General features: G+C 55.0%; 1 protein-coding gene and 1 non-coding gene across 3 annotated transcripts; one reads left to right on the top strand and one right to left on the bottom strand.

The window, feature by feature from the left end:
• Positions 1–233: 233 nt before the first annotated feature.
• Positions 234–22,984, bottom strand: SIGLEC1 (sialic acid binding Ig like lectin 1). 2 transcript variants are annotated; one of them, XM_086701788.1, is made up of 22 exons: positions 22,802–22,984; positions 17,982–18,056; positions 17,322–17,681; positions 16,748–17,044; positions 15,281–15,547; positions 14,697–14,951; positions 12,028–12,327; positions 11,088–11,345; positions 10,015–10,338; positions 9,500–9,754; positions 8,980–9,282; positions 7,401–7,661; positions 6,980–7,291; positions 5,788–6,039; positions 5,226–5,495; positions 4,887–5,138; positions 4,263–4,565; positions 3,340–3,600; positions 2,196–2,498; positions 1,821–1,923; positions 1,377–1,446; positions 234–680 (listed from the first exon to the last, which is right to left on the bottom strand). In XM_086701788.1, exons 2-22 carry the CDS (start codon positions 18,028–18,030, stop codon positions 573–575), a joined length of 5,163 nt encoding a protein of 1,720 aa, XP_086557914.1. In that variant the 5' UTR covers positions 18,031–18,056; positions 22,802–22,984; the 3' UTR covers positions 234–572. The 2 variants fall into 2 exon arrangements, with proteins under 2 accessions (XP_086557914.1, XP_086557913.1); XM_086701787.1 differs by lacking the exon at positions 22,802–22,984 and having other exon boundaries at positions 17,982–18,311.
• Positions 13,952–14,142, top strand: LOC112869763 (U2 spliceosomal RNA). The gene has a single exon (XR_003224419.2). It is a non-coding gene; the product is annotated as a U2 spliceosomal RNA (small nuclear RNA).
• Positions 22,985–23,028: the final 44 nt, after the last annotated feature.

Here is a 23,028-nt window from a genome sequence, read left to right as displayed (position 1 = left end):
TGAGTGGAAGTGACAAGCAACTTCTGGGCTGTGTCCACAATGGGAAGGTATGTGCCTGCAACGTCCACTTTTTCTCCTTCTTGTGTGTGAACAGAGTGGGGCCACCGTGAACCTCACAACCAAAGGTAACATTTTAGGGATGGAGAAAAATAAGATAGACGGATCCAGAGTTCCAACACCTTAAACTACCATAGCATACCCAGACTCGTATGGGAAAGAAAAAGAAAGTTCCCTCATGTTGAAGTTACTGTATTTGGTCTCTTATTACAGCAGCCTAACTTCTGTTCTAGCCAATACAGAGTGCCTAGGCCAGTCTGTGAGGATGTAGAAAGATTCATTTCTTTTCTAATCCATCCAAAAAGTCCACAGTGGGATTGGGGGAAAATATGTAAGGGGCAGTCCATTGGAAGAGAAAAGGAAAGATGAGATCCAGGGAAAAGGAACAGAGAAGTTGACAACATGACCAGTCCGTTTCTCCTCAGAGTCCTCGGGGGTCAGCACCTCTTGGGTAGATTAGGGTGCCCCTTCACCTATCATTGCCCATTTTTCTTGGCAAGAGGTTTGGAGCCAGGTCACAGAAAGTCAGATGTTGCAGAATTGTTTTCACAGAGGCAGGCAGGACTCAGTGCTACCTTGTTCACGAAGCCTGCGTCATTGCAGATTCTGGTGACCTCCTCCTCCTGAGGGTAGGCAATGCTACAGGTCAGCTCAGGGGTGGAGCACAGGACAAGGTCCCACATGTGGCTGCATCAGGACCACTGAGCTTCCCTCAGAGAAAACCCTGGTCACATGAGGACTCTGGGAGTGGTCATCACCTGACCTCTAACTCTGGTGGGCGGTCCCCCAGACCTCAAGCCATGTGTAGGGATCCCAAGGGGATTGGTGAGCATGTGCCTGGCTGGCCATGAGGCTATGAGCCCTGGCCCACCAAATGGATTATCTACAGAGGGGATACATCACAGGGAAGGGAAAACAGACTTTCACCCCTGCCCAGGTGATCGGCAGACTCAGGAGTGGGAAAGAGAGACCCCAAAACACAGGTGGGGTTCTGTGTTCCAAGAGGTGTCTTGGATGTGGAGGTGATGCTGCTAAGTTCAGAAGGTCTGCCCCAGTCACCCAGCCAGCAGGTCCCATAGAGAACCAGTCACGCTGGCCTACGGTATGCCCAAAGAAGTGCCCAGTGAGCAAACCCGCGACTGCTGTGGGCCCCAGTCAGAATGTGGCTCCCCTATCTTCTCAGGGGTCCCTGGGTTCTCCATATTCTCTCCCTAGCCCCAGGGGCCATCCTGTATATGACTGCGGTCTCTAGGTGCCAACCTTGCGCTGTGGGTTAGTTAGGCATTGTGTCTGCTTGTGCCCACATGGTGAATGGATACCTGTGCTGTCTCCTTCTGAGAATCCATCTCAACCAAATTCTCACCCACGCTCGCCTTACGAAAATGCCTCCTGCAACGCAAGAGTGGACTCAGAGGGTCTCTCCCCTCCCCCTGCCTCCCCTCCCTCTCCCGACCCCCAGTGCTTAGCCCCAGACTGCTCACTGCACAGAGCAGTGGGAGCATTGTGGGGAAGGGGGGTGCCTTATCTTTCTTCCTTCCCAGCACTTTCTTTACACAGACAGGGTCCAGATAAAGAAAGAAGGAAACCATAGCAAGATGGATATAAAGAGGATTCTAGAAGTGATTCCCAAATTTGGAGCAGTGGGAGAAAGAGAGACAGGCTAGAGAGTATGGAGCCTGTGAATTTGGTAGGAATGACACGAGGGAATGTTGGGGGGCAAGGGGAGGACGAGGTGACCCCATCACCCCCAGCTCTGAACCCACCTCCAGGCGTAGAAGGCCCCCAGGCCCAACAACAGGAAGAGGAGGCCCACCAGCAGCCCCAGGACCCAGAGTAGCTTCTGGAACAGACTCAGGCGGTGCAGAGCTGGAACACAAGGGTGAGGCTGAGGTGGCACCTATGACTCCAGGCCTCCAATCCTCCCTCCCAAGGTGACTCCCCAAAGATGAAAACTATTCTAGCTTTCACTTTATCTCAGAAGCCCCCTCCATGCAAAGGCGCTTCAGGCAACCAGTCTGGACTAGTCAGACAAACTGATTACAGCAGAAGGGATTCAGGGAAGACCTCAGAAGGAAGCCTTTGGACCCGAGAGCTGGGCCTCTGTGCAGAGGGGCCTGGGAGACGGACACCCCACCTACCTCTGGTTCCAAAGTAGGTGGAGGCAGACGCAGAGCCCAGGGCATTGGAGGCAGAGCACACGTATTCCCCCTGGTCGCTGGGCCTCAGCTCCTCCATGTCCACCCTCAAGACATTGGCAGTGGCCGTGACACGGATGTGTGGCTCTGCAGGAGCACCCCAGGCCTGGCTGGAGGCCACCAGCCTACTGCCAAGGTGGAGGCTCAGGCTGGCTAGGGGCTCGCTGTCCACTCGGCAGTCCAAGATGCCCTGGATGCCCCCCTCTGGCTCCACAAAGACCGTCATGGTGGGCATCGTGGGAGGGTCTATGGGAATACAGAGAGTGTGATGATGGCCGCAAATCCTCCCCTCCCTGTACCCAGGCAAGATGACTTTGCTGCTCTTCCCATTAAGAGGTAGAGCCGCCCCCCCCTCCCCCCCGCCCACCACCACTCCTTGATCTGTGACTTGCTTTGACCACTAGAAAGCAGAAGGGGCTTTATGCGACTTCAGGGCTAGACCTCAAGGGGCCTCACAGCTTCTGCCCTTCTGCGAACACAGTCATGTGGGAAGCCTGGGCCAGCATGCTGGACAACGTGTGGCGGCCCAGCCAGCAGCCAGCCCCTGGATGAAGCCCCTGCCGGCCATGAGGATGAAGCCATCCTAAGCTGTCTAGCTTCAGCTCAGCCACTGGACAACTGCAGCCACATGAGGTGAGGCCAGCGGGAGACTTGCCCAGCTCAGCCCAGCCCCCATTTCTGACCCACGGAACTGTGAGCAAATAAAATGGTTGTCATTTTACGCTCTATGTTTTGGAGTGGCTTGTTAGTACAGCCATATCGGACTGACAGCATGGCGCCTTCATGAGGAATGGAGTAAGGGACCAAGGCTGATGAGGGCCTATTGTATGCCGGGCACTCTGCGTGCCGTATCTCCTATGCTCCTCGCGGGGTGAGGGGACTGATACGTTATGCATGAGGAAACCAAGGCATGGGCACCCAAGATCACACAATCAGTGAGCGGGAGTCCTCCCACCCGGGACTCCATACCTGCAAGGTCTTTGCTCTTTGCAGACAGAAGAGAAGGAAGACCTGAGGTGGGCATGTGAGGTGTGGACAGACTGAGGTGGCGGGGGGGGGGGGGGGGGGGGAGGGGAGTCATACTCACATAGCACCCGGAGCATGACTGGAGCAGAGGTTGTGGTCCCACTGGGGTGTTGGGCCCGGCAGTGGTACACCCCAGCTTGGGCACGGGCCACGTGGGTGAAGGCAAGGGTGGGTCCAGGCTTCACGTGCAGTCGCTGGCCATTCCAGAACCAAGCGAAGGTGGAGTTGCCTGTGGGCCCAGGACCACCAGGGAGGCGACAGCTCAGGTTCAGCGGTGCACCCTCAGGCACGTCCAGCCCTGGCTCGGCCACCACACGTGCACCTGCGGGCCAAGGACCAGGAGGTGGTCAGGGATCAGCAGGCCTGTGGGAGCTGGAGCCTCTGGGTAGGATCTGGGCATCTGAGAGCCTTCTGTGCATTATGGGAAGGGCCGTTCTGATTTGGGGCTCTCAAAGGTGAGACTGTGGCTCTCCCATAAGACTGAGATCTCTGAGAACAAGGCTGTCTCTTATCCTCGCACTGGGGACCTCCAGGACAGGGCTGCGTGTCTCTCTTAACAAACCAGACTTTCCGATGGATGAAGTTGTGTTCTGCTCTCAGATTGGACTCCCCAAAGGTAGGGCTCCACCTCATCCCTGAAGGTAGAGCTTGTGTCTCTCTTCCCACCCCAGCTTCCCCAGGGCAGGCCTGTGCCCCCACCCCAAGTTGGGTTCTGTGACGGTGGGGTTATGCCTTGCCCGCATCCAAGGTCCCCTTGGCACAGCTACAGCTCCACCCTCGTAGGGGGCTCTCCAAGGGCAAGGCTGTCTCTCCCCTTCAGACTGGGCACCTGCCTCCAGGAGAGCTGTTTCTCTTCCATCAGATGGGGCACGGCTAGATCCAGCCATTCTGGTCGGCCTGCCCCCTCTTGCAGGAGCTCCAGCCCTCACAGACACAGAGCCCCGCTGCGCCTGCGCCCCTTCCCCTCCCCCTTCTCCCACTCACCTTCTGCCTGCAGCTGCCCTGTGGTGTTGACTGAACCCAGGAAGTTGTGGGCTGTGCACACATAGGTGTCCTTGTCACCTGAGGGTACCTCTTGCACCTGCAGCCGCAGGGCATTGCGGGCCACCTGGATATGGCCTGTCCCCGATGCCAACCCGTCAACCCCATGGCTGGTGGCCAGAACTTTGCCATCACGGGACAGGGCCAGCTCAGCAGGTGGCTCGCTGTCCACGGTGCACTGTACCACGGTCATGGGGCTCGCCCTCGAGTCCCGAAACGACGACAGGACAACATCCCGAGGGGCATCTGGTGGCAGGATAAGACATAGTTGGAGGCCTTGTTAAGAAACCCTGAACCATGGCCTACCTGCCTGGCACTGGTGAGGCTGAAGCCTCTGGACAAATGGTCACTTCCTAGAAGTGACAAGTTCTCAGGAGTCTTGTGGACAGACTCCTCCAGGCAGGGTTCACAGGACCCTAGGGTCTCTTTTCTCACCACCTATGTCCTTCTTTTCCCAAGTGCCCATTCCAAGGTCCACTGCAGTCCTGTGTCCACCCCTACGAAGGCCCAGAAGTGCCCTCCACCCGCCCTCATCCTCGGCACCCCCAGCCAAGGACCCCTGCTCACAGTGGACTTGCAGGGCTGTGGGCCGGGAGCTGCGTGTGCCCTGGGCATCCTGGACCTGGCAGGTGTAGGCACCCGCATGAGCCCGTGTAGCTGCTGGGATCGAGAGAGAGGCAGCTGGGCCCTCCTGCAGCCAACGGCTGTTGTGGTACCAGGCATAGAGAGTGGGTGGGTGGGCAGCAGGGTCTTTACAGGTCACCGTGACGGGGGCCCCCTCGGGCACAGCAGCTGATGGAGACAGGGTCACCCGCACACCTGTACCGAGGAGAGCGGGGTTAGCTAGGCCCAGCCGGATCCCACAGCTGGTCCCTCCCCTGGTGGGCTTGGCATGCCCTGCCTCACCTTCTAGCCGCAGTTCCAGGGATGCATTGGCCTGGCCCAGAGGACTGTGGGCAGAGCAACTGTAGAGACCCTCATCGCTGGGCCGGGGCTCCCACAGCTCCAGACGCAGGGTGTTGGGGACAGAGGCTGTGGTCGAGGAGGCCAGGAGACGGCCAGCGTGCCTGAAGGCCAGCTGGGCGGCTGGGTGGCTGTCCACAGTGCACAGTACCAGGGCCAGCCGTCCACCACGGCCCTCGAGGAGGTAGGTCAGGCGCAGGCTGCGGGGTGCGTCTACAGGGACACCAAAGGAAACCGTTCAGAGGACTGCAGCCGGGAGGCTAGTTGGCGGGTGGCATTCAAAACCAGGAGGGCCCTGGCTCCCTACCCCAAGGGCCCCCGATTACCCAATCTATGGCCCCTGCTCCACTGCCAAGAGAGAACCTATCTCCTCTCACCCTCATCTCAGTGTTCCTTGTTCTGAGCTTCATCGGACAGACGGGGACTGTTTCTGGGTTGGACGTCTGTGGGACTCTGGCCATGCCCTGATCCCTTGTTGCCCCACCCTGCATCCAACCAGACTCACAGAGGACATCCAGAATGACAGGTCTGGAGAGGCGGGGTGCCCGGCCAGGCGTCAGCACCCCACAGCGGTAGGAGGCAGCATCCGTGACTGTGACATTGGGCAGAAGGATGGAGTGGGCCCCTGGGCGCTTCTGCCCATCCTGGTACCATATGTAGGTGAGCTGGGTCTGGTTGGTGGTCCACACAAGACAGGTCAGGTTCACCAGCTGCCCTTCCTGCACGATGGCCTTGGGCCACACCTGCACACTCACAGCTGGGGAGAGAGAAGGGCAGGGGGGACGCTGGAGAGTTGTGAAGCTGGGTAAGCCAGCCACCTGTCTCCATGTCAGCTTCTGAGAGGCACAGGTGGCCCGCCTGTAAACGAGGCTCAAGGTCGAGCTTGGGAAACAGCTCGCCCTCTCTCGTGGTCCCAGGCAGAGCTCTGTAGAGCCCTGGAGTGCCCTGAGCCCTCCCTGATCCTGGTGGGGGGCACATGGGAGAAGGCTCCCCTGTCCCGTGGTGTTTCCTCCTTTGTCTTGATTAGCTTTATCCTCTGGACATCAGGCAACCTTCTTTCTGTTTGTTTTTTTAATGTTTTATTTATCTTTGAGAGAGAGACACACACATAGCACGAGTGGGGGAGGGGCAGAGAGAGGGAGACACAGAATCCAAAGCAGGCTCCAGGCTCTGAGTTGTCAGTACAGAGCCCCACGCGGGGCTCGAACCCACGAACTGTGAGAACACGAGCCGAAGTCGAACACTTAACTGACTGAGCCACCCAGGCACCCCAGCAAACTTCTGTTTTTAAAAAAGACTCTTCCAGGTGCCTGGGCAGCTCAGTCGGTTAAGCGTCTGACTCTTGATTTCAGCTCAGGTCACGATCTCACGGTTTGTGAAATTGAGTCCCATGTCGGGCTCTGCACTGATAGCGTGGAGCCTGCTTGTGATTCTCTCTCTCTCTCTCTCTCTCTCTCTCTCTCTCTCTCTTTCTCTCTCTCTCTCTCAAAATAAAAATGTTTAAAAAATGAAAAAATAAAGCAGGTTCTTCCATGAAACCCAAGTCTGGAAATTGCTGCCCTTAAAGGGGGGGTGGGAATGGAGACAGTCCTTATGTTCAGCCCACCTGCTGTGCCTCAGGCTTCCAGAACCCTCTCCAGCCTCCTCTCCTCTCTTAAAGGAGCCATCCATGCACACACTCACATCCCCACACTGACCCTGGGCATCGAAGTTGGCAGAGGCTGAGGTCTGGCCCAAGGTGTTGGTGGCCTGGCAGGTGTAGACGCCCTCATCCTCCAGCGCTGCATTGTGGATCTCCAGGCGTAGGGTGTTGGGGGCCACAGCCACCTGCAGCCGCGGAGAGCTGCTTGCAAGTTCCCCCACACCTTGTAGGGTAGAGGCCACGAGGTGGTCCCCGTGGAGCAGTCGCAGCTGGGCTGGAGGGTCACTGTTCACACGGCACAGGAAGAGGCCCAGTCGCCCAGGGCCTGTGTCCATCAGGGTGGTGAGCGTGGCCTGGCGAGGGGCATCTACAGGAGGTGGGGAGTGGTCAGGGCGCCTGGGCTCCCCCAACCCCTCCCCCAGCTGTGCCCTTGTTTCCTTCACCCCCGAAGAAACATGGACAGGATGAAAGCTTACAGGACACGTGGAGTATGACAGGGGCGGCCTGGCTCGTGGTGGCTGAGCCTGGAGACTGGGCTTGGCAATGGTAGGCCCCAGCTTGACTCACAGTAATGGCTGCAAAGTGGAGCGTGGCCGAGTTCGACTCCGGGAGGGGCTGGCCATCCCGATACCAGAGGTATGAGGTCCCCTCCAGGACCCCTGTGGGCACCTGGCATCTCAAGACCACAGCCTGGCCCTCCCGGAGCTCGGGCGACGGTGACACCTGGACCCAGGCTCCTGTGGGGAGAAACCAAGAGCAGGTGAGGGCTCTCCACCATACCCTCCCACAGTCTAGGGATGTATGTGCACACCAGGACTGCATGACCTCAATCCAATGTCCAGGAGCCATAGCTTACCTACCATACCACCACCAAGGGCCCCAGTTCAGCTCCATGCCTCTTCCTGTCCTGTTGCCAACTCGCTTGCACTGGGTCTATCCCGGCCTTTACCACCTACCACCTTGAGCCACAGTTTTGTTCTGTCAGTCATATCTCACCTACCAGAAGGTGAGCCTAGTGCAGGCCCAGCCTATATGACCTGTAACCCAGTGCCAGGCACAGCACCTGCACATGTCAGCTCTTGGCAAATGCTGGTTTGACCCCCTGAAGCACTGAAATGGGAGGGGTTTAGGCCGCGCCGAGGGCCTGGTCCTGATACTGATCTGGACCCAGCATGGGTGGCTGAGGACTTGGAGGGAAAGTTAGCCACTATGTGGTCTTGAGTCCTCTCCAGGCCTGCTCTGCACCCAGGCTCCAAGTCATGAGAGCCCACGAACTGGGAGGACCAAGCAAAGGGCTGTCCGGGTGCCCCCTGGGACGAGGCTGGGGTGGGGAGCAAGGAGGTGGGGTAGCTGGAGTGGTGGGAGCACAGGCTGTGCCTGGAATCAGAACCAAATCAATCCAGAGCTAGCTAGTCATGTGACCATGAGCAAGCTCCTGAAACTCTGACCCTCAGTGTGTCTTCCAGTGAAATGGGTATGATAAATAAGAAAAGACATATAGAACCAAAGCCCAAGGACAGTGCTCGAAAATTGATGTTTGTCATCGTGGGAGAAAAAAAAGGGTGTTTTTTTCCTTGGCTTTTGCAGCCTTATGGGTATTAACTTTCCTCTTTCTTGGCTTATTCACTTAGGGAGGATTTTTACTGAAGAATACATGTATATTAATGTGTATGTGTATATATTTCTACGTATACATGTATGTGCATATTCATATTCACACACACACATTACGCACATGTATGCATAGTATAGGTGTCTTTGGTTTTGTATGAAAATTCTTATGTAACAAAATTACATTAAAAAAGAAGTTTCTGACAGAAGCGCTCCAACCAAGCAAGCCACCTTATGCTATTGCCACTGCCCCCTAGTGGTTAGCACAGTTATTGCAGGTGAAAATATCTGGCTGGAGACAAAGGGAGGCCTGCTGGGTAGCTAAAAACTCCCTTAACCTGGAAAAGACTCACATCTCTGCACAAAATCCACATGACCCAGCCCAAAGTCTGGCTAGAACAGCCCCCAGGGGGTCTACCACGTCTTTAGAGAACTGACATTCACCTTGGACCTGAAAGAAGAGGGAGCTATTGGTGGATCCAAGGGCATTTGTGGCCTCACATCGGTAGCTTCCGGAGTCCTCCAAGTTCAAGTCTCGGACCTCTAGCTTCAGGGAGTTGGCTGTGGCTTTGACCTGGAGGCGGCCATGGTGTGGGAGCAGGGGCCCCAGGCTGGTGGCCAGGAGGCGCTCCCCATGGAACAGGGCCAGCTGGGCCACAGGGCGACTGTCCACAGTGCAAATGAACACAGCTACATGGCCCTCGCCCACATCCAGGAGGGCTGACAGCTTTGGAGGTTCTGGAGGATCTGCAGACAGGAAGGAGGTCAGGCCACCCCCAGTACAACTCACCACAGTCCAGCTGCCCCTGTGTGCCCCTCCCCCTCCACACACACAGGTCAGACCTGCCCTTGTCCACTCCCCAGCCACGCTCTGACCCCCCCAAACCCAACCCTACCCTGTTCCCTCCCGCTGACCACTCCCTCACCCCCCGAGTACCCAACTCTGCCCTTGCCCGTCACTCACAGAGCACACTCAGGACCACCGGGGTGGAGAGCTGGGCCCCAGCCTCGGTAAGAATGCGGCAGGCATAGAGGGCAGCATCTGTTCTGGCCACAGGCAGCAGCGTCACGGTCTCCAGGGGGCCTTGGGCCCACAACGCCCCATTCCGGAACCAGGAGAAGTTGGCAGGGCCGCTGGCCTCCCGGTTCACACTGCAAGTCAGGTTGGCCACGGTGCCCTCTCGCAGCGTGCGCGACGGTGTGATGACCAGAATAGTGGCTGGAGAGCAGGCAGCACGGGCCAGCTGAGACAGGCTTTACCCTGACCACTTCCCCCGTGGGGTCGGAGTCCAGCCTCCCAGCCTGGAGAAGGCAGGAATGAGACCCCCTGGGCTTCCCATGGGGCAGGGGAGCAAAGCGAGCTCCCGCTGCTGAATGGAGGTGGTTTCAGCTAACAGACCGTCCTTGGGGAGCCAGGGGTGGAAGGGTCCCGAGTACCAGCCCCTGACCCTGAGCCACCCATTCCCTGCCATGACTCACCTTGGGCATCAAAGGTTGCAGAGGCAGAGGTGTTGCCCAGTGCATTGCTGGCCTCACACAGGTACACACCCTCATCCTCCAACACTGGGTCACGAATCTCCACACGCAGCAGGTTTGGGGCTCTGGTGACCTTTAGGTGCTGAGAACAACCCCCACAGCCCAATGGCAGGGAAGAAGAGGCCACAATATGGTCCCCGTGGAGCAGTCGCAGCTGGGCGGGGGGGTTGCTGTCCACACGGCACAAGAGGAGTCCTTGACGTCTAGCCCCAACCCCTGCGGCGTCAGGGTCCAGCTGGGCAGTGAGTGTGGGCTGGCGTGGGGCATCTATAGGGAGGAAGAGCATAGGCATTCATCCCATGGCCTCCACCAGGGTCGTACAGGTCCACTCAAAGCTGGCTAGCCACTCTAAACAAAGGCATGTACTTAAAGTTGCCATAAACAGCTGTGTAGGTTGTGCACTGCACAAGGACAACCAAACTGGGGTAGGAGGAATGCAGCCCATGCCCCTCATGCTAAGCTGTGCCATAGTGCTATACTGAGTCTTCCCAGAGGAAGGAATGCCATTTTTCTAGCTTGGACAAGGTTGTCATATGGGCTAGCATAACGTCATGTGCTTCTGACACACTGAAGGTTGGCCCCTCAGGCTAACATGGGGCACCCACTCTTAACAGGACACAGTCCCTATGCTGAGAAGTTCTGCCTTCGTGGCTGTGGGAGCTTGTGAGGGCACAGCCTATGAGTGTGTACACATATATGGAAGCATGGTGTCCAAGGTCCCAGCCCAGGAGGACAAAGCCCGGACATGCTGCCCAACGATGCACTTGAGGCTAGAGGCAGGGGGCCCTAGAGGGGCTGGGGTTGGGGGGGTGGGACGTGGGGAGGTAGAGAAAGCCCCAGCTTTGTTCCCCACATTTCAGCCCTGGGTGGAGAGCTCTATGGTTCGCAGACCTGCGGCTGCCTTCCTGATCTAGACCCCGGAGCAAGGCAGCAGCAGGAGGGCCTGAGGGAGGCGGGGGTGGCTGGCGGGCTGACCCTCCCCACGGCAGGCAGGGGCTGGTGGGAAGACCGCTCACAGAGCACAGTGAGGATGGCGGAGGAAGAGGGGCCGCTGGCACTGTGGCCATCCTTGGCCTGACAGTAGTAAGAGCCGGTGTCGGTGCTGGAGGCCGCAGGGAGATGAAAGCTGCTGCTGGGCCCCTCGAAAAGCAGGGCTCCATTCCGGTACCAGGAGAAGCGGATGTCAGGCGTCGGGCTCAGACCACTCCTGCAGCTCAGTGTTACGCCTTGCCCTTCTACCACTTCTGCTGTGGGGCTGATGAGGAGGTGGGCCACTGGCAAAAGAGGGAGTAAGGGAGGATCAGGTCCCCCGCACACCGGCAGCTCCGTGCCACCTGCTGCAGGAAGGCCTCCAGGGTTCACCTCTCCCCACATGACTACAGGCAGGTCTGGGCTTCACGGCATCAGCTCTGTGAACCTCTTGGTATCAGGGGGATTTGTCCTTGAATGCCGATTCTGATCTATGGGTAGCAGCTGGCTGCAGCATGGTTGAGAAGGATTGGGAGCCAGAGCCCGGACTTACATCAAGAACCTGGCTTGATCGATTAGCTCGGTCTGTCATGGCCCCAGCAGGAGGGAATGGCAGTATATCCTTCAAGATGTGGAAGCCCCTGTTTTTCCATTTCCCTCCTGCCTCTGACTCCTAACAGAGCCTGCCCCAAACATTTGATACATAAAAAACAGATGGATATGAAGGACCCTTCAAGTTCAGAGACAAAATGTGTACATAAGGAATAATGCCACCTGCCATGTTTCCCTTTTGCCTTGGCCTCAGGAACCTCCCAGGTTAGGATGACGGTATAGTCCAGATCTTTGATGTGATTTTTTTAAAATTATTTTTTTTACCAAACAGCTTGGTCAGCCCCTCAGCTGAGTGCTCTGGACTCCTGGGAGGAAGAGATCAGAGCAGCCCTCCTCCTCAGGCTCCCTCCACCAGCCTCCCTGTGCCTGTCTTACCTTTGGCCTGGAAGTCCAGGGTGGAGGATGAATTCCCAAGGGAGTTGGTGGCTGAGCACGTGTATTTCCCACTGTCGCCTGGCTGCAAGTCTCGGATCTCCAGGTTCAGGGAGTTGGGGTTGGAGAAGACACTGAAGCGCGAGCTGTGGTCCCCCTCTCCTGGGGTGGAGGCCAGGATGAGGCCATTGTGTGACAGCACCAGGGTGGCCACGGGCTCGCTGACCACCGAGCAGTGGAAGAGGCCCACCAGCCCCTCCTGCGTCTCCAAGAAGGCAGTTAGGTCCGGCACAAGGGGCGGGTCTGTGTGGAGACAGATGGGTGATGGTCATCCTCAGACAGGGACAATCCCTGGACTGACCCTGCACCTCCTTTGTCCCACAATGCCCTGTGAAGGGGCAACCCCCGAGCTCTTGAGTGCCTGGTGAACACTTTTGTCCCTGGGCTGAGCAAATCACTTTGTCTTCTTGGCCAATAAGTGTGGCAACCTTGTGAATGTGGATCAGGGGCCCCACTTTAAAGATGGGAAGACTGGGGGTGCCTGGGTGGCTCGGTTTGTTAAGCAACCAACTACGGCTCAGGTCATGATCTCTTGGTTTGTGAGTTTGAGCCCCGCGTCGGGCTCTGTGCTGACAGCTCAGAGCCTGGAGCCTGCTTTGGATTCTGTGTCTCCCTCTCTCTGTGATCCTCCCCCACTCACACTCCGCCTCTCTCTCTCTCTCTCAAAAATAAATAAAGATTTTTTTAAAAGGGGAGAATAAAGAGACTTAACAACTGAATGAAATTCAGGATCCTGGCTTAGATCTTGGACCAGAAAAAAAAAAATTGCCATAAAGGACATGATGGGGTCAACTATGGGCTGTAGATTAAAAAATATTGCTCTATCAATATTATCAATTGTATCAATATTAAATGGCTTGGCTGTGATCAGTGTACTGTGGTTATGTATGAGAATGACCTTTGGATATACACGCTGAGGAGTTAAGGGCTAGAGGGACATCATCTACAATTTTGAGAATGTAAACATGTAGATATGCGAACGGGTGCAGCCACTCTGGAAAACGGTATGGAGGTTCCTCAAAAAATTAAAAACAGAACTACCCTACGACCCAGCAATTGCACTACTAGGTATTTATCCAAAGGATACAGGGGTGCTCTCTTGAAGGGGGACATGAACCCCAATGTTTAGAGCAGCACTATCAACAATAGCCAACAGATGGAAAGAGCCCAATGTCCATCAACTGACGAATGGATAAAGATGTGGTATATGTATATACAATAAATAAATACAGCAATAAAAAGAATGAAATCTTGCCATTTACAATAACGTGGATGGAATTAGAGTGTATTGTGCTAAATGAAATAGGTCAGTCAGAGACAGACAAATATCACGCTTTCACTCATATGTGGAATTTAAGATACAAAACAGATGAACGTAAAGGAGGGGAAGCAAAAATAACATAAAAAAACAGGGAGGGAGACAAACCATAAGAGACAAACCTGAAGTACAGAGAACAAACTGAGGGTTGCTGGCAGGGTTTTGGGTGGGGGGATGGGTTAAATGGGCAAGGGGCATTAAGGAGGACGCTTGTTTGGATGAGTGATGAATCACTAAAATCATTATTACACTATATGTTGTTATTACACTCTATGTTAACTAACTTGGATGTAAATTAAAAAAAAAATCTTTTTAACATTTATACATTATTGAGAGACAGAGAGAGACAAAGCATGAGCAGGGGAGGGGCAGAAAGAGGAGGAGACACAGAATTTGAAGCAGGCTCCACTCTCTGAGCTGTCAGCACAGAGCCCGACGTGGGGCTTGAACTCACAAACCACGAGATCATGACCTGAGCCGAAGTCGGACGCTTAACCGACTGAGCCACCCAGGAGCCCCTGGATGTAAATTTTAAAAAATTTTTAAAATATCGATTCTCGGCCTTTTGGCTATGATCAGGTGTCGTCTCTGTTCTTGTCAGTTTAATATCTGATACGTCCTCTCTCTGAGGACAATATATTACTTGGATTTTTGGAGCAGGGAGATGGAATAGGAGCTTGCTCCGTCCACTCCACGCATCGACCTGGTATTGCAGCACTTCCAGGAATGGTGCACACACAAAAATAAATAAATAACAATTAAAAATAAATTGAAAAGAAGAATGTAAACACGTGGCTAACAGATACGTGACAGCCAACTGGTAGATGTCTATACATACAGCGTATATACATATGGGATGCCCATATATATGTTTACATAGAAAATGCGTGTACACTTTTGCACACATATGTATATATGCACGTGTGTAATACACACGTATATGCATACTTGTGCGTATGCACATATATATACATACACATATATATTTAAAGAGAGAGAGCGAACGTACCAAACTGTTAACAAATGGGGACACTAAGGTAAAGGCAGGTGGTCATTCCTTGTGTTCTCCTTGCAACTTTTCGCAAGCTTAACTTGTTTCAAAATGAAAGGATTCTAAAAAAGGAGGAAATTGAGGCCCAGAGAGGTCAAAGCGTGCCCGGTTATGCGGAGCTGGGACACGAGCTCAAGGCCAACCAGGCCCAGGACCCTAACCCTCCTGTGGGGGCCCTCGCCCTTTGACCGCCCTTTGACTGGGCTCTGGCAGCGTCCGGTGCCCCCCTGTCCCGCCACTTACGGTTGACCACCACGCTGACGGGGCCAGAGCGCTGGCTGCCGTAGGAATTGTGCACCTCGCAGAAGTAGAAGCTGGTATCGGCCCTGGTGGTCGAGTGCAGCTGCAGGGTGTGGCTGTGGGCGTCCTCCAGCAAGACGTGGTTCCTGTACCAGCTGTAGCGCAGCTTGCTGGGTGCTTCTTTGGGCGTGTTGCAGGTCAGCGTCACCGTCTGGTTCTCTAGGACGGGGCCTGCTGGGCTCACCTGGACCTCAGCCGCTGTGGGGGCAGCATGGGGCACGCGGGGGGATACCCAGCTGACTTCCAGGGCACCGGGGTTGTAGCCAGTCAGCCTAAACCCCTGCATGTTCTGCATCACGCCCCTTCTGCAGCAGAGCCTTCTGGATGGGCACTGCATCTCTTTGTCCTGTTTACAAGGGTTCTCGTGACATCCCACCCTGCCAGGAAGGCTTGTCACCTATCTGAGACAGGGCTAGGACTCGATGCCTGCATTCCAGGAGGCACCTTGGCCTGGCTCCCTTCAGCAACAGTAGCCTGGATCCCCACCCCCACCCTCTGGTCAAGACCCAGGCTCACCCAGGACTCACTAAAGACGTGGAGGCTGACGGGGGGCGACACCGTGGAGCCCACGTCATTCCCAGCTTGGCAGGTGTAGACACCGGCATCACCCCAGGCCACCTGGGGCAACTGCAGCACAGGACCCTGGACTTTGAGCTGCGTCCCATCCTTGGCCCACTGCGTGGAACTGACCTCGGGGTAGCTGCTGTTCACCTTGCAGGTGAGTATGACGAGATCACCTGGAAGGATGTTCCGCCCTGAGGGGCTAAGAAGGATTTCCACACCCTTGGGGGCATCTGCAAGTCATGATGGGGGGCATCAGGCGAGGAACCCATGGAGGGCAATGGCAGCCCTTCTCTCCTCTCTCAACCCTCCACCCTAAGGAACCCCATCCGGATAATGGTCAGGCCCATCCCTTCCCCTGTCAGGGCCAGCTCTGCCCCCCAACTCGCAAGGAGGTCCTGATTCCTTCCTTTTGCACTGAGGGCTTGATAATTCAGCGCTTGGCCTAGCATCCAGCCTACACTGCCTTCCACGGCTTTCTGCCTCGTGACAGCGTCCATTGCCTTCTGTTCTGTTTGGGGACCGTGAGCACCATACTGCCTGCTTAGGTGGCCTGCACGGGACCAGACACCGAATGGAGGGGTCCAAAGGCAGAGTCAAACGAGCTCTGAGAACGGTTAGCCCATGTGTGAGGAAGGTGCCAACCACACAAAACAATTGTGTTTCTATAAATCTTGTTCCAAAGCCTCTCACTACGTAAATATGCTAATAGAAGCTAATATGTTCAAGTGCTTAATCTAGGTAAATAGGCAAATAACAGCAGCTAATATTTTAGAGTGCTCGGTATGTGCCAAGCACTCCTGCAATTTCCACACCAGTTCCTTGAGATCTGTGAGTCTCCTGAACAGAGGACACGGAGGCTCCGCAGGGCAAGTCACTTGACCAGTTTGCCCCGTTTGCTCCTGCGCCTCATGGATCCAGGCAGCCTGGTGCCTGTGAACAGCAGTTGTTCTAGAACAGGCTCTGCCATGTTTTACCATGACGGGAAGATGCAGAATCAGGTAGAAACTCAGGCTTTCATCCACCACCTCTTTGCGGTGTCTGGGCAATACCCTGATCACCGTGAGTCTGAATAGTCTTAGGCAGGAGAGGGGTGAACCCTCCTACACACACACACACACACAGTGCATCCTCCAGAGCTGGGATAAATCCCAGGGGCCTTGCTGCCTGACCCCCAATTCTCTGGCTCTTTGTGTCTCCCCTTCTCTGCCCAACCTGGCCTCAGGGACAAAAGGTACAAGGAAGTCATTAAATGTGACTCAGAAGGGCTTAGCGGTGTCTCTCGCCCTGCCTGATCCTGGAGGTCCAAGCGTGTCTGGCTTTGCCTTGGGGGTGAGGGCTCTGTTTCCCCAGGCTGGAGGAGGGAACGGTTTCCGCTGGGGAAGCCACAGATGTGCCCTCAGTACCAAGGGAGTGGCGCCCAGCACACTCACACTGCACTTGGAGGTGAATCTTGCCCTGAATCTTGTGCTTGGCTACCGAGAGTTGGCATTGCAGGGTCCGGCCATGGTCGTGCCAGGACAGGGGCATATGGAGGGTCCCCAAGTGGCTGATGCCCGTGGGCTCGAGCTTCTGGTGGTTGGAAGTGATGGAGCGCACGGGGTCCTGGCCTAGCCACTGCAGGCTGATCTGCTCCTCTGGGCACACGTAGGGAGTGGAGCAGTTGAAGTTGGCCTCCATGCCTTCACGAAGCTCCGCTGGCCAAGTGATCGTGGGCTCCTCGGGCTTCTCTGAGGACAAAGACCAGAGGCTGAGGACTCCTCTTCACCACACATGAGGCCAAACACCCTAGAAAGCCCAGCTGAGGGGCAAGACCTGAGCAGGGTCCTTTAAGAGGAAGGAGAGGCTGCTTTCTATCCCCAGCCCCACTGAGGGTGAATGCAAGGGAGAGGTGGGGCTGGGTTTAGGCCAGGGCTGGTGGGCTCAGGATTGGGGCTGTGAGCCAATGGGGCCAGGAGCAGCTTGGGAGATGCTTCCGGGCAGTAGCTAGGCCACCCTGCCCCTCACCTGTCACGGTGACCACAGTGCCTTTGACATCTGACCAGCGGTTGCCATCACTGATCTCAAAACGGAAGTTGTAGGAGCCCGAATCCTCAGGCTGCAGGTCCTTCAGCATCAGGCTGCATATCCTGTGCTCAGTGCGCCCTAAGAGCTGGGCGCGGCCACGAAAGTGTGCCTCCACCAGCTCGGGGTTCTCCGAGTGGCTCACCACCTGCCTCTTGCCCGAGTAGTCATAGTACCAGATGGCTGTGATGCCATGGGGCACTTCCACATCAGCTGGGAAGCTGAAGACACAGGGGATGACGAGGCAGGACCCCTTCACGCCCTTCACATCCTGGGGACTGGAGACACCCCACGAGGCCAGGCCTGAGGGTGAGGTGGGACAGAGAGGAGAGTGATGAAGGCCGGGGACCACCACAGGGCCCTCAGATCTGCCCCAGACGAGTCCCCATAACCTGCCCTGCCCCCAACAAAGCACCCTTGGAGCAACCCCTCTGGATGCCACCCCCCCCCCCCCCCCCCGCCACCAGCCACTGCCTCCCTGGGCCTTCCTTCAATCTCAGCAGACAAACTGGTGACCAGGCACAGTCCAGTCTGCTCAGGCAACGGAGGGCTCGACTCACCAAGGCCAGGCCCCGTGAGATGGGGAAGGCCAGCAAAGCTCACCTGCTGAGATAGATGAGGTCAACTGGAGAAGCTGGATCAGGTAGTCCATGGCAGGTTTGACACTAGTTCTGGTGCCTAAGAGGGTGATGCACACTGTGCTGGTGGGGCATACGGGGGCCTTCTAGGGAAACTCGGGGCACCTCAGCCTCAGAGCCTGCTGAGAGTCCAGCCTTGTGCCCCCCACACGCTATGCTGGCCAACCCAGTGAGAGGGCAGGGCAGGGAGCCAGGAGCCCACGTCCCTGACTCAGACTGCACCAGGGAATGCCTTCACTTGGTGACATGCCCCACAAAGCCCTCTGTGCGTCTCTCAGCCCCACTCCAAGTTCTGCTTTCCCAGCCCCTCAAGGACACTCCTCCAGAGCAGATGAACAGCTGTTTCTCCCTTTCCCCCCCCCCCCCATTTCCCCACCCAACCCAACAGGAACTGGAGCCCAGAGAGGATGGAACCCAGTGAGATTGATGGTTTGAAGTTTGTCTTCTTACCACCAGCCTTACCAACTGTAGGCCGTAGTGGGGCTTGACCGAACACGTTCCAAAGTGCTGCCTTTAAGATTTACTTACATCCCTGAAAGGTCCTCATCCTGCTCCCCATTCTGCTCCCATTCCCGGGTCCCCACACACGCACCCTGTGGCTACTGCCATCTACCCACGGGCTCTCCAGCTGACCAGCTCTGCCCCCACCACAAATGATCTTTGCCTGTTGAAACCTTATTCGGTCTTCAGGGTGCAGCTTGAAGGTAGATTCTAGCTGAAACTTGCCCTTCGGGGTCCCTGTGGCCGCCCCACAGCTACCTCTGTGCTTGCCTCGTCCTTGGAAGCTGGTGACCACCCGCTTCTCAGGAGCTGGGGCTGAGGACATGTGCCCTGAAGCAGTGCAGAGCCCCCTAGGCCTTGCAGTGGTGAGCAAGAGAGAGGTGTGGTCCTTGGGGGCCTAGAGTTGGCGGCTGGGCAAGTCTGGGCACAGGACACAAGAGCCCGGCACAACACATATCCCGCAAACATGAGTTAAATGTCTACTGTATACCATGCACAAGATGGTGGGCTCTCTGCCACCGAGAGTCCCTGCTAGAAATGAGGCTCTAAAGAGTACCAACGAAGGGGCGCCTGGGTAACTCGGTTGGTTAAGTGTCTGACTTCAGCTCAGCTCATGATCTCATGGTCCATGGGTTCAAGCCTGGTGTTGTGCTGTGTGCTGACAGCTCAGGGCCTGGAGCCTGCTTCGGATTCTGCATGTGTCTCTCTCTCTGCCCCTCCCCTCCTCGCACTCTGTCTCTCTCTTTCTCAAAAAGTGAACAAGCATTAAAAAAATTTAAAAAACAGAGTGCCAAAGATATGAATCTGAGTGGGGAGAAAGGCCAGAAACACTCATAACCAAAACTATAAAACCGTAAAACGATAAAAGAAAACATGGGTGAAAAACACCATGACCTAGGATCAGGCAAGGATTTCTCAAGTATGACACCAAAACACAAGCAACAGAAGGAAAAAAATAGAAAAATTGGACTTGGTCAAATTTGAAAACTAGTGTGCACATCAAAGGACGCTATGAAGAGAGTGAAAAGACAGCCATAGGATGGGAGAAAATATTTGCAAATCATATATCTGATAGGGGATTGATATCTAGAATATATAAAGAACTCTGACAACTCAACAAAAATAGCAACAACAAAACCCCCAAACAATCCAAATTCAGAAACTGGGCCGAGGACTTGAATACACACTTCTCCAAAGATGATACACAAGTGGCCAAGAAGCCTGATGCTCAACATCATTAGGCAATAGGAAAATGCAAATTAAAACCACAATCAGCTACACTTCACACCTGTTAGAATGGCTACTAACAGGCAAACACAACCAGAAGATAATAAATGCTGCTGGAGATGAAGATGTGGGGAAATTGGAAGCCCTGTGCACTGCTGGTGGGAATATAAAATGGCGCAGCCCCAGTTGAAAATCGTTTGGCGGTTCCTCAAAAAGCCCAGCAATTCCACTTCCAGGCATCTACCCGGAAAAATTTAAAACAGGGACTCAAACAGATACTTGTACACTCATGTTCACAGCCACATTATTCACAATAGCCAAAAGGTAGAAACAATCCAAGTGTCCATCAACAGATGAATGGATAAAAGAGATGAGGTATATCCATATGATAGAATATTATCCAACCATAAAAAGGAACGAAAGTCTGACATATGTCACAACATGGGCGAACCTCAAAAAATTATCCTAAGTGAAACCAGCCAGATACAAAAGGACAAATATTATGCGATTCTACCTATATGAGGTCCCTGGAGTATGAAGAGCCAAAGAGATAGAAAGTAGAATACAGGTTACAAGGAGCAAGGAGGAAGGCTGGGGAGGAGAGAGTGGGGAGTTAGTGTTTAATGAACACAGAGTCTCTTTTTTGGATGATGAAACATTTCTGGAAATGGAAAGTGGTGATGATTACACAATATTGTGAATGTACCTAATGCCACTGATTTGTACACTTAAAAGTGGTTAAGACAGTTAAGTTTTATATTAAGTACATTTTACAACATGCACACCAAAACCCATGTTGCAAACTTTGCAATCCTCCCTGGTCCTAAATGCTGACTTGGCAGGGGGAGGGGGGGAGGCTGGGACTGGGGACAGGAAACTCATGACATCTCCCAGCCCCCAGCCCATCAGCCGCAGGGTGGGGCCCAACTGATTTTGGGGGCTACCAGGGGGCACACCTGGGGAGGTGCTGAGCAGACACCCAGGGCCTAGATGGGGTCTGGATTGCCTGTCAGAATGACAGTGCTTAGCCAAGTGTGAAGGGACAAGGGACATCCTGGCAGGGAGCGTGGCAAAGGCAAAGATGTGAAGGCCAGGAAGAGCATTGTTTCTCAGGGGACCCAGCCCCCCGGCTGGGCTGCTCCAGCAGAGAAGTCTGATCATTTGCTGAGGCTGACTGTCTCCTCCTCTTTCTTTGTGTGGCCCTGGGCCTGCTCCTGTCCCAAGAGGATGTGCCCACACCCTCTATACCTGGTCCCTAGCCACAGGAGAGGCTCATGCTGGCCCAGGCAGTGGCTGTGGCCTGGATGCTGGGCTGAAAGGCAGAACTGGGCATGTGGCGAGGAGGTGTGGGTCTGGGGCCCAGAGCCACACTGGGTAAGAGGGTGAGCTCCACTATAGCAGAGACATCGATCAGTAAGATAGTGGCGTGTTGGCTCCAGTGCCCCTGCTGTTCCCATTTGGTGTTGGGTCATGGAAAGGACAATGCCGAACCAACAGGAGGAATGGTGGGATTTTAGACCTACTGACCCCTAAATGGAAAAGAGACTTTTTGAAACATGTGAGAAGACCCTTTCTAGAACCACCTCAAGTCACAGCATGGAGATGTCACCTGCACTTGGCCCAGCTACAATACCCAAGAGATCAGACCCATCAGAGTGCAACTCGTTGGCTCAACCTCTTCCACCCCAAAGACCAGCCTCATCCCAGAGAGCCTTCCTGGAAAAAGAAGGGGCAAGACAGACCCCAGAAAGGAAGACCTTTGTCTCTATTTGAAAACCTCTTGCTGAAGGAGCTGAAGCTCCTAGGGCTTGAATTGAGCTGGGCACCTGGTGTGCACCCTGCGCCCCCTGGTGGTAAGGGGGTGGTTGCCAGTCCTGGGGAAGGGAGTCCTGTATTGGGGGACCAGAGCCCCTCAGCCTTGAAACAACCCCTTATTTAAGCAGTGACCACGTGGGAGAGGATTGTTCCCCAGACCTCAGAAAGTTCCTGAGGTTCACTTTGTATCTCCAAGTCTTGGGTGCTCTGAAGACAAGGTTTAAATCCCCACCCCCCAAATTGGTATATGTTGCATCATGGTTGGGCTGAGGTGGCCTGGCACATGGTGGGTGCCCATGTTTGCTGCCTGTGTGAGAGCAAGGGAGTGGCAAAGCCTATGTGAGACCCAGTGTCCTAGGACAACTGGGGAGGGCTGGCTGGGGCCCTGAGTCCCTGACCTCCGATCCCAGACACCAGAAAGAAGGGCAGAGGTAATTTCACTGCAGACAGCTATGCAGGATTCAGTTTCTGTTTCCTAGCACCAGGGCTCTCCCCTCCCTAACTTCCCTATCAGGCTGGAGAACGAGAGAAGTGAGATGACACGGCCATCTGGAGTGTTCTGCCCCCCAGATAGGAAATCAGGGTACAGACGGGCAATTCCAGAGTATGTTATCTTCGTAATAGCGGAAAGCCCCAAATATAAGCCAAAGGTTTCACTTGGAAAGCCATATAATCCATAAACGAGGCCTACTGGGTTGAAATGGGCAGTAGAAATCCCACATCTCGTTCGCCAATCTGGCTATAAACGCTCAGAGCCCAAGCACCCATTCCCGAAACTGTGCTAGACAGTGCTGGGAGTCCTGCTTGGATGAAGAAGTGGTGATGAAGGAGGCGAGTGGGCCTGGGCTCCCATGAGGGCAAGATGAGGGTTGGGCGGCAGCTGGGCCAGGGTGAAGGAGAAGTTTGGCTGCCATGTGGGATGGAATTGGGTGGACATGGGGAGGAGAGTGATGGGTTGGGGGAGGATGAAGGTCAGGACTGAGGCTGGATGGAGATGATGCATAGGAAATGTTTGGGGTGGAACTGGGGGTGAGGTAGGACTGGAAGTTGGTTGGGATGGGGATTGGGATGGGGGTTGGGGAAGATTTGGGGGCATGGAATGGTTTGGGTAATGAGTGCAGCTTTGATTAGCATCTAGGGTTTGGGTTGGTTCCGGTCCAGCACCCGCCCCCAAGACTCCCAAGCAAATCTCAGCCCCGCCCCTCTCCCAGACCTCCTCCCGCATTCCAATGATGGGAATACCTGTTCCACTGAGGGAAGTGGCTGCAAGGCTGGTGAACGGCAGGACAGGAGAACAGGAAGGAAGGCCAGGTGCTCGTGGTGCTGGTGGCTTCCCAGGGCTCTGCCACCCCAAGAGAGGAGATCCAGCCTCAGAGGTTGCTTCCTCTTTTCCCAAAGCCTCAGCTCTACTGCCCAGCCTGGAGGCTTGTCAGGGAGGCAGCTGCAGGCCTTGCGTAATATCAAGACAG

The sequence above is a fragment of the Puma concolor genome, chromosome A3 (genome assembly GCF_028749965.1).
Source record: "Puma concolor isolate L17-30 chromosome A3, mPumCon1.1.hap2, whole genome shotgun sequence".
In the NCBI taxonomy this organism is placed as follows: domain Eukaryota; kingdom Metazoa; phylum Chordata; class Mammalia; order Carnivora; family Felidae; genus Puma; species Puma concolor.
Note: the sequence above shows the minus strand (reverse complement) of the source record. Positions and strands in the feature narration are given on the sequence as shown.

Coding starts and splice junctions, on each gene's coding strand:
- SIGLEC1 (XM_086701788.1), bottom strand. CDS start 18,030: ATGGACTACCTGATCCAGCTTCTCCAGTTGACCTCATCTATCTCAGCA. Junction 7,662..8,979: donor CCTCTTCTTTCAGGTCCAAG/GTGAATGTCAGT, acceptor TTCTCCCCACAG/GAGCCTGGGTCCAGGTGTCA. Junction 6,040..6,979: donor TGCCAACTTCGATGCCCAGG/GTCAGTGTGGGG, acceptor CTCTCTCCCCAG/CTGTGAGTGTGCAGGTGTGG.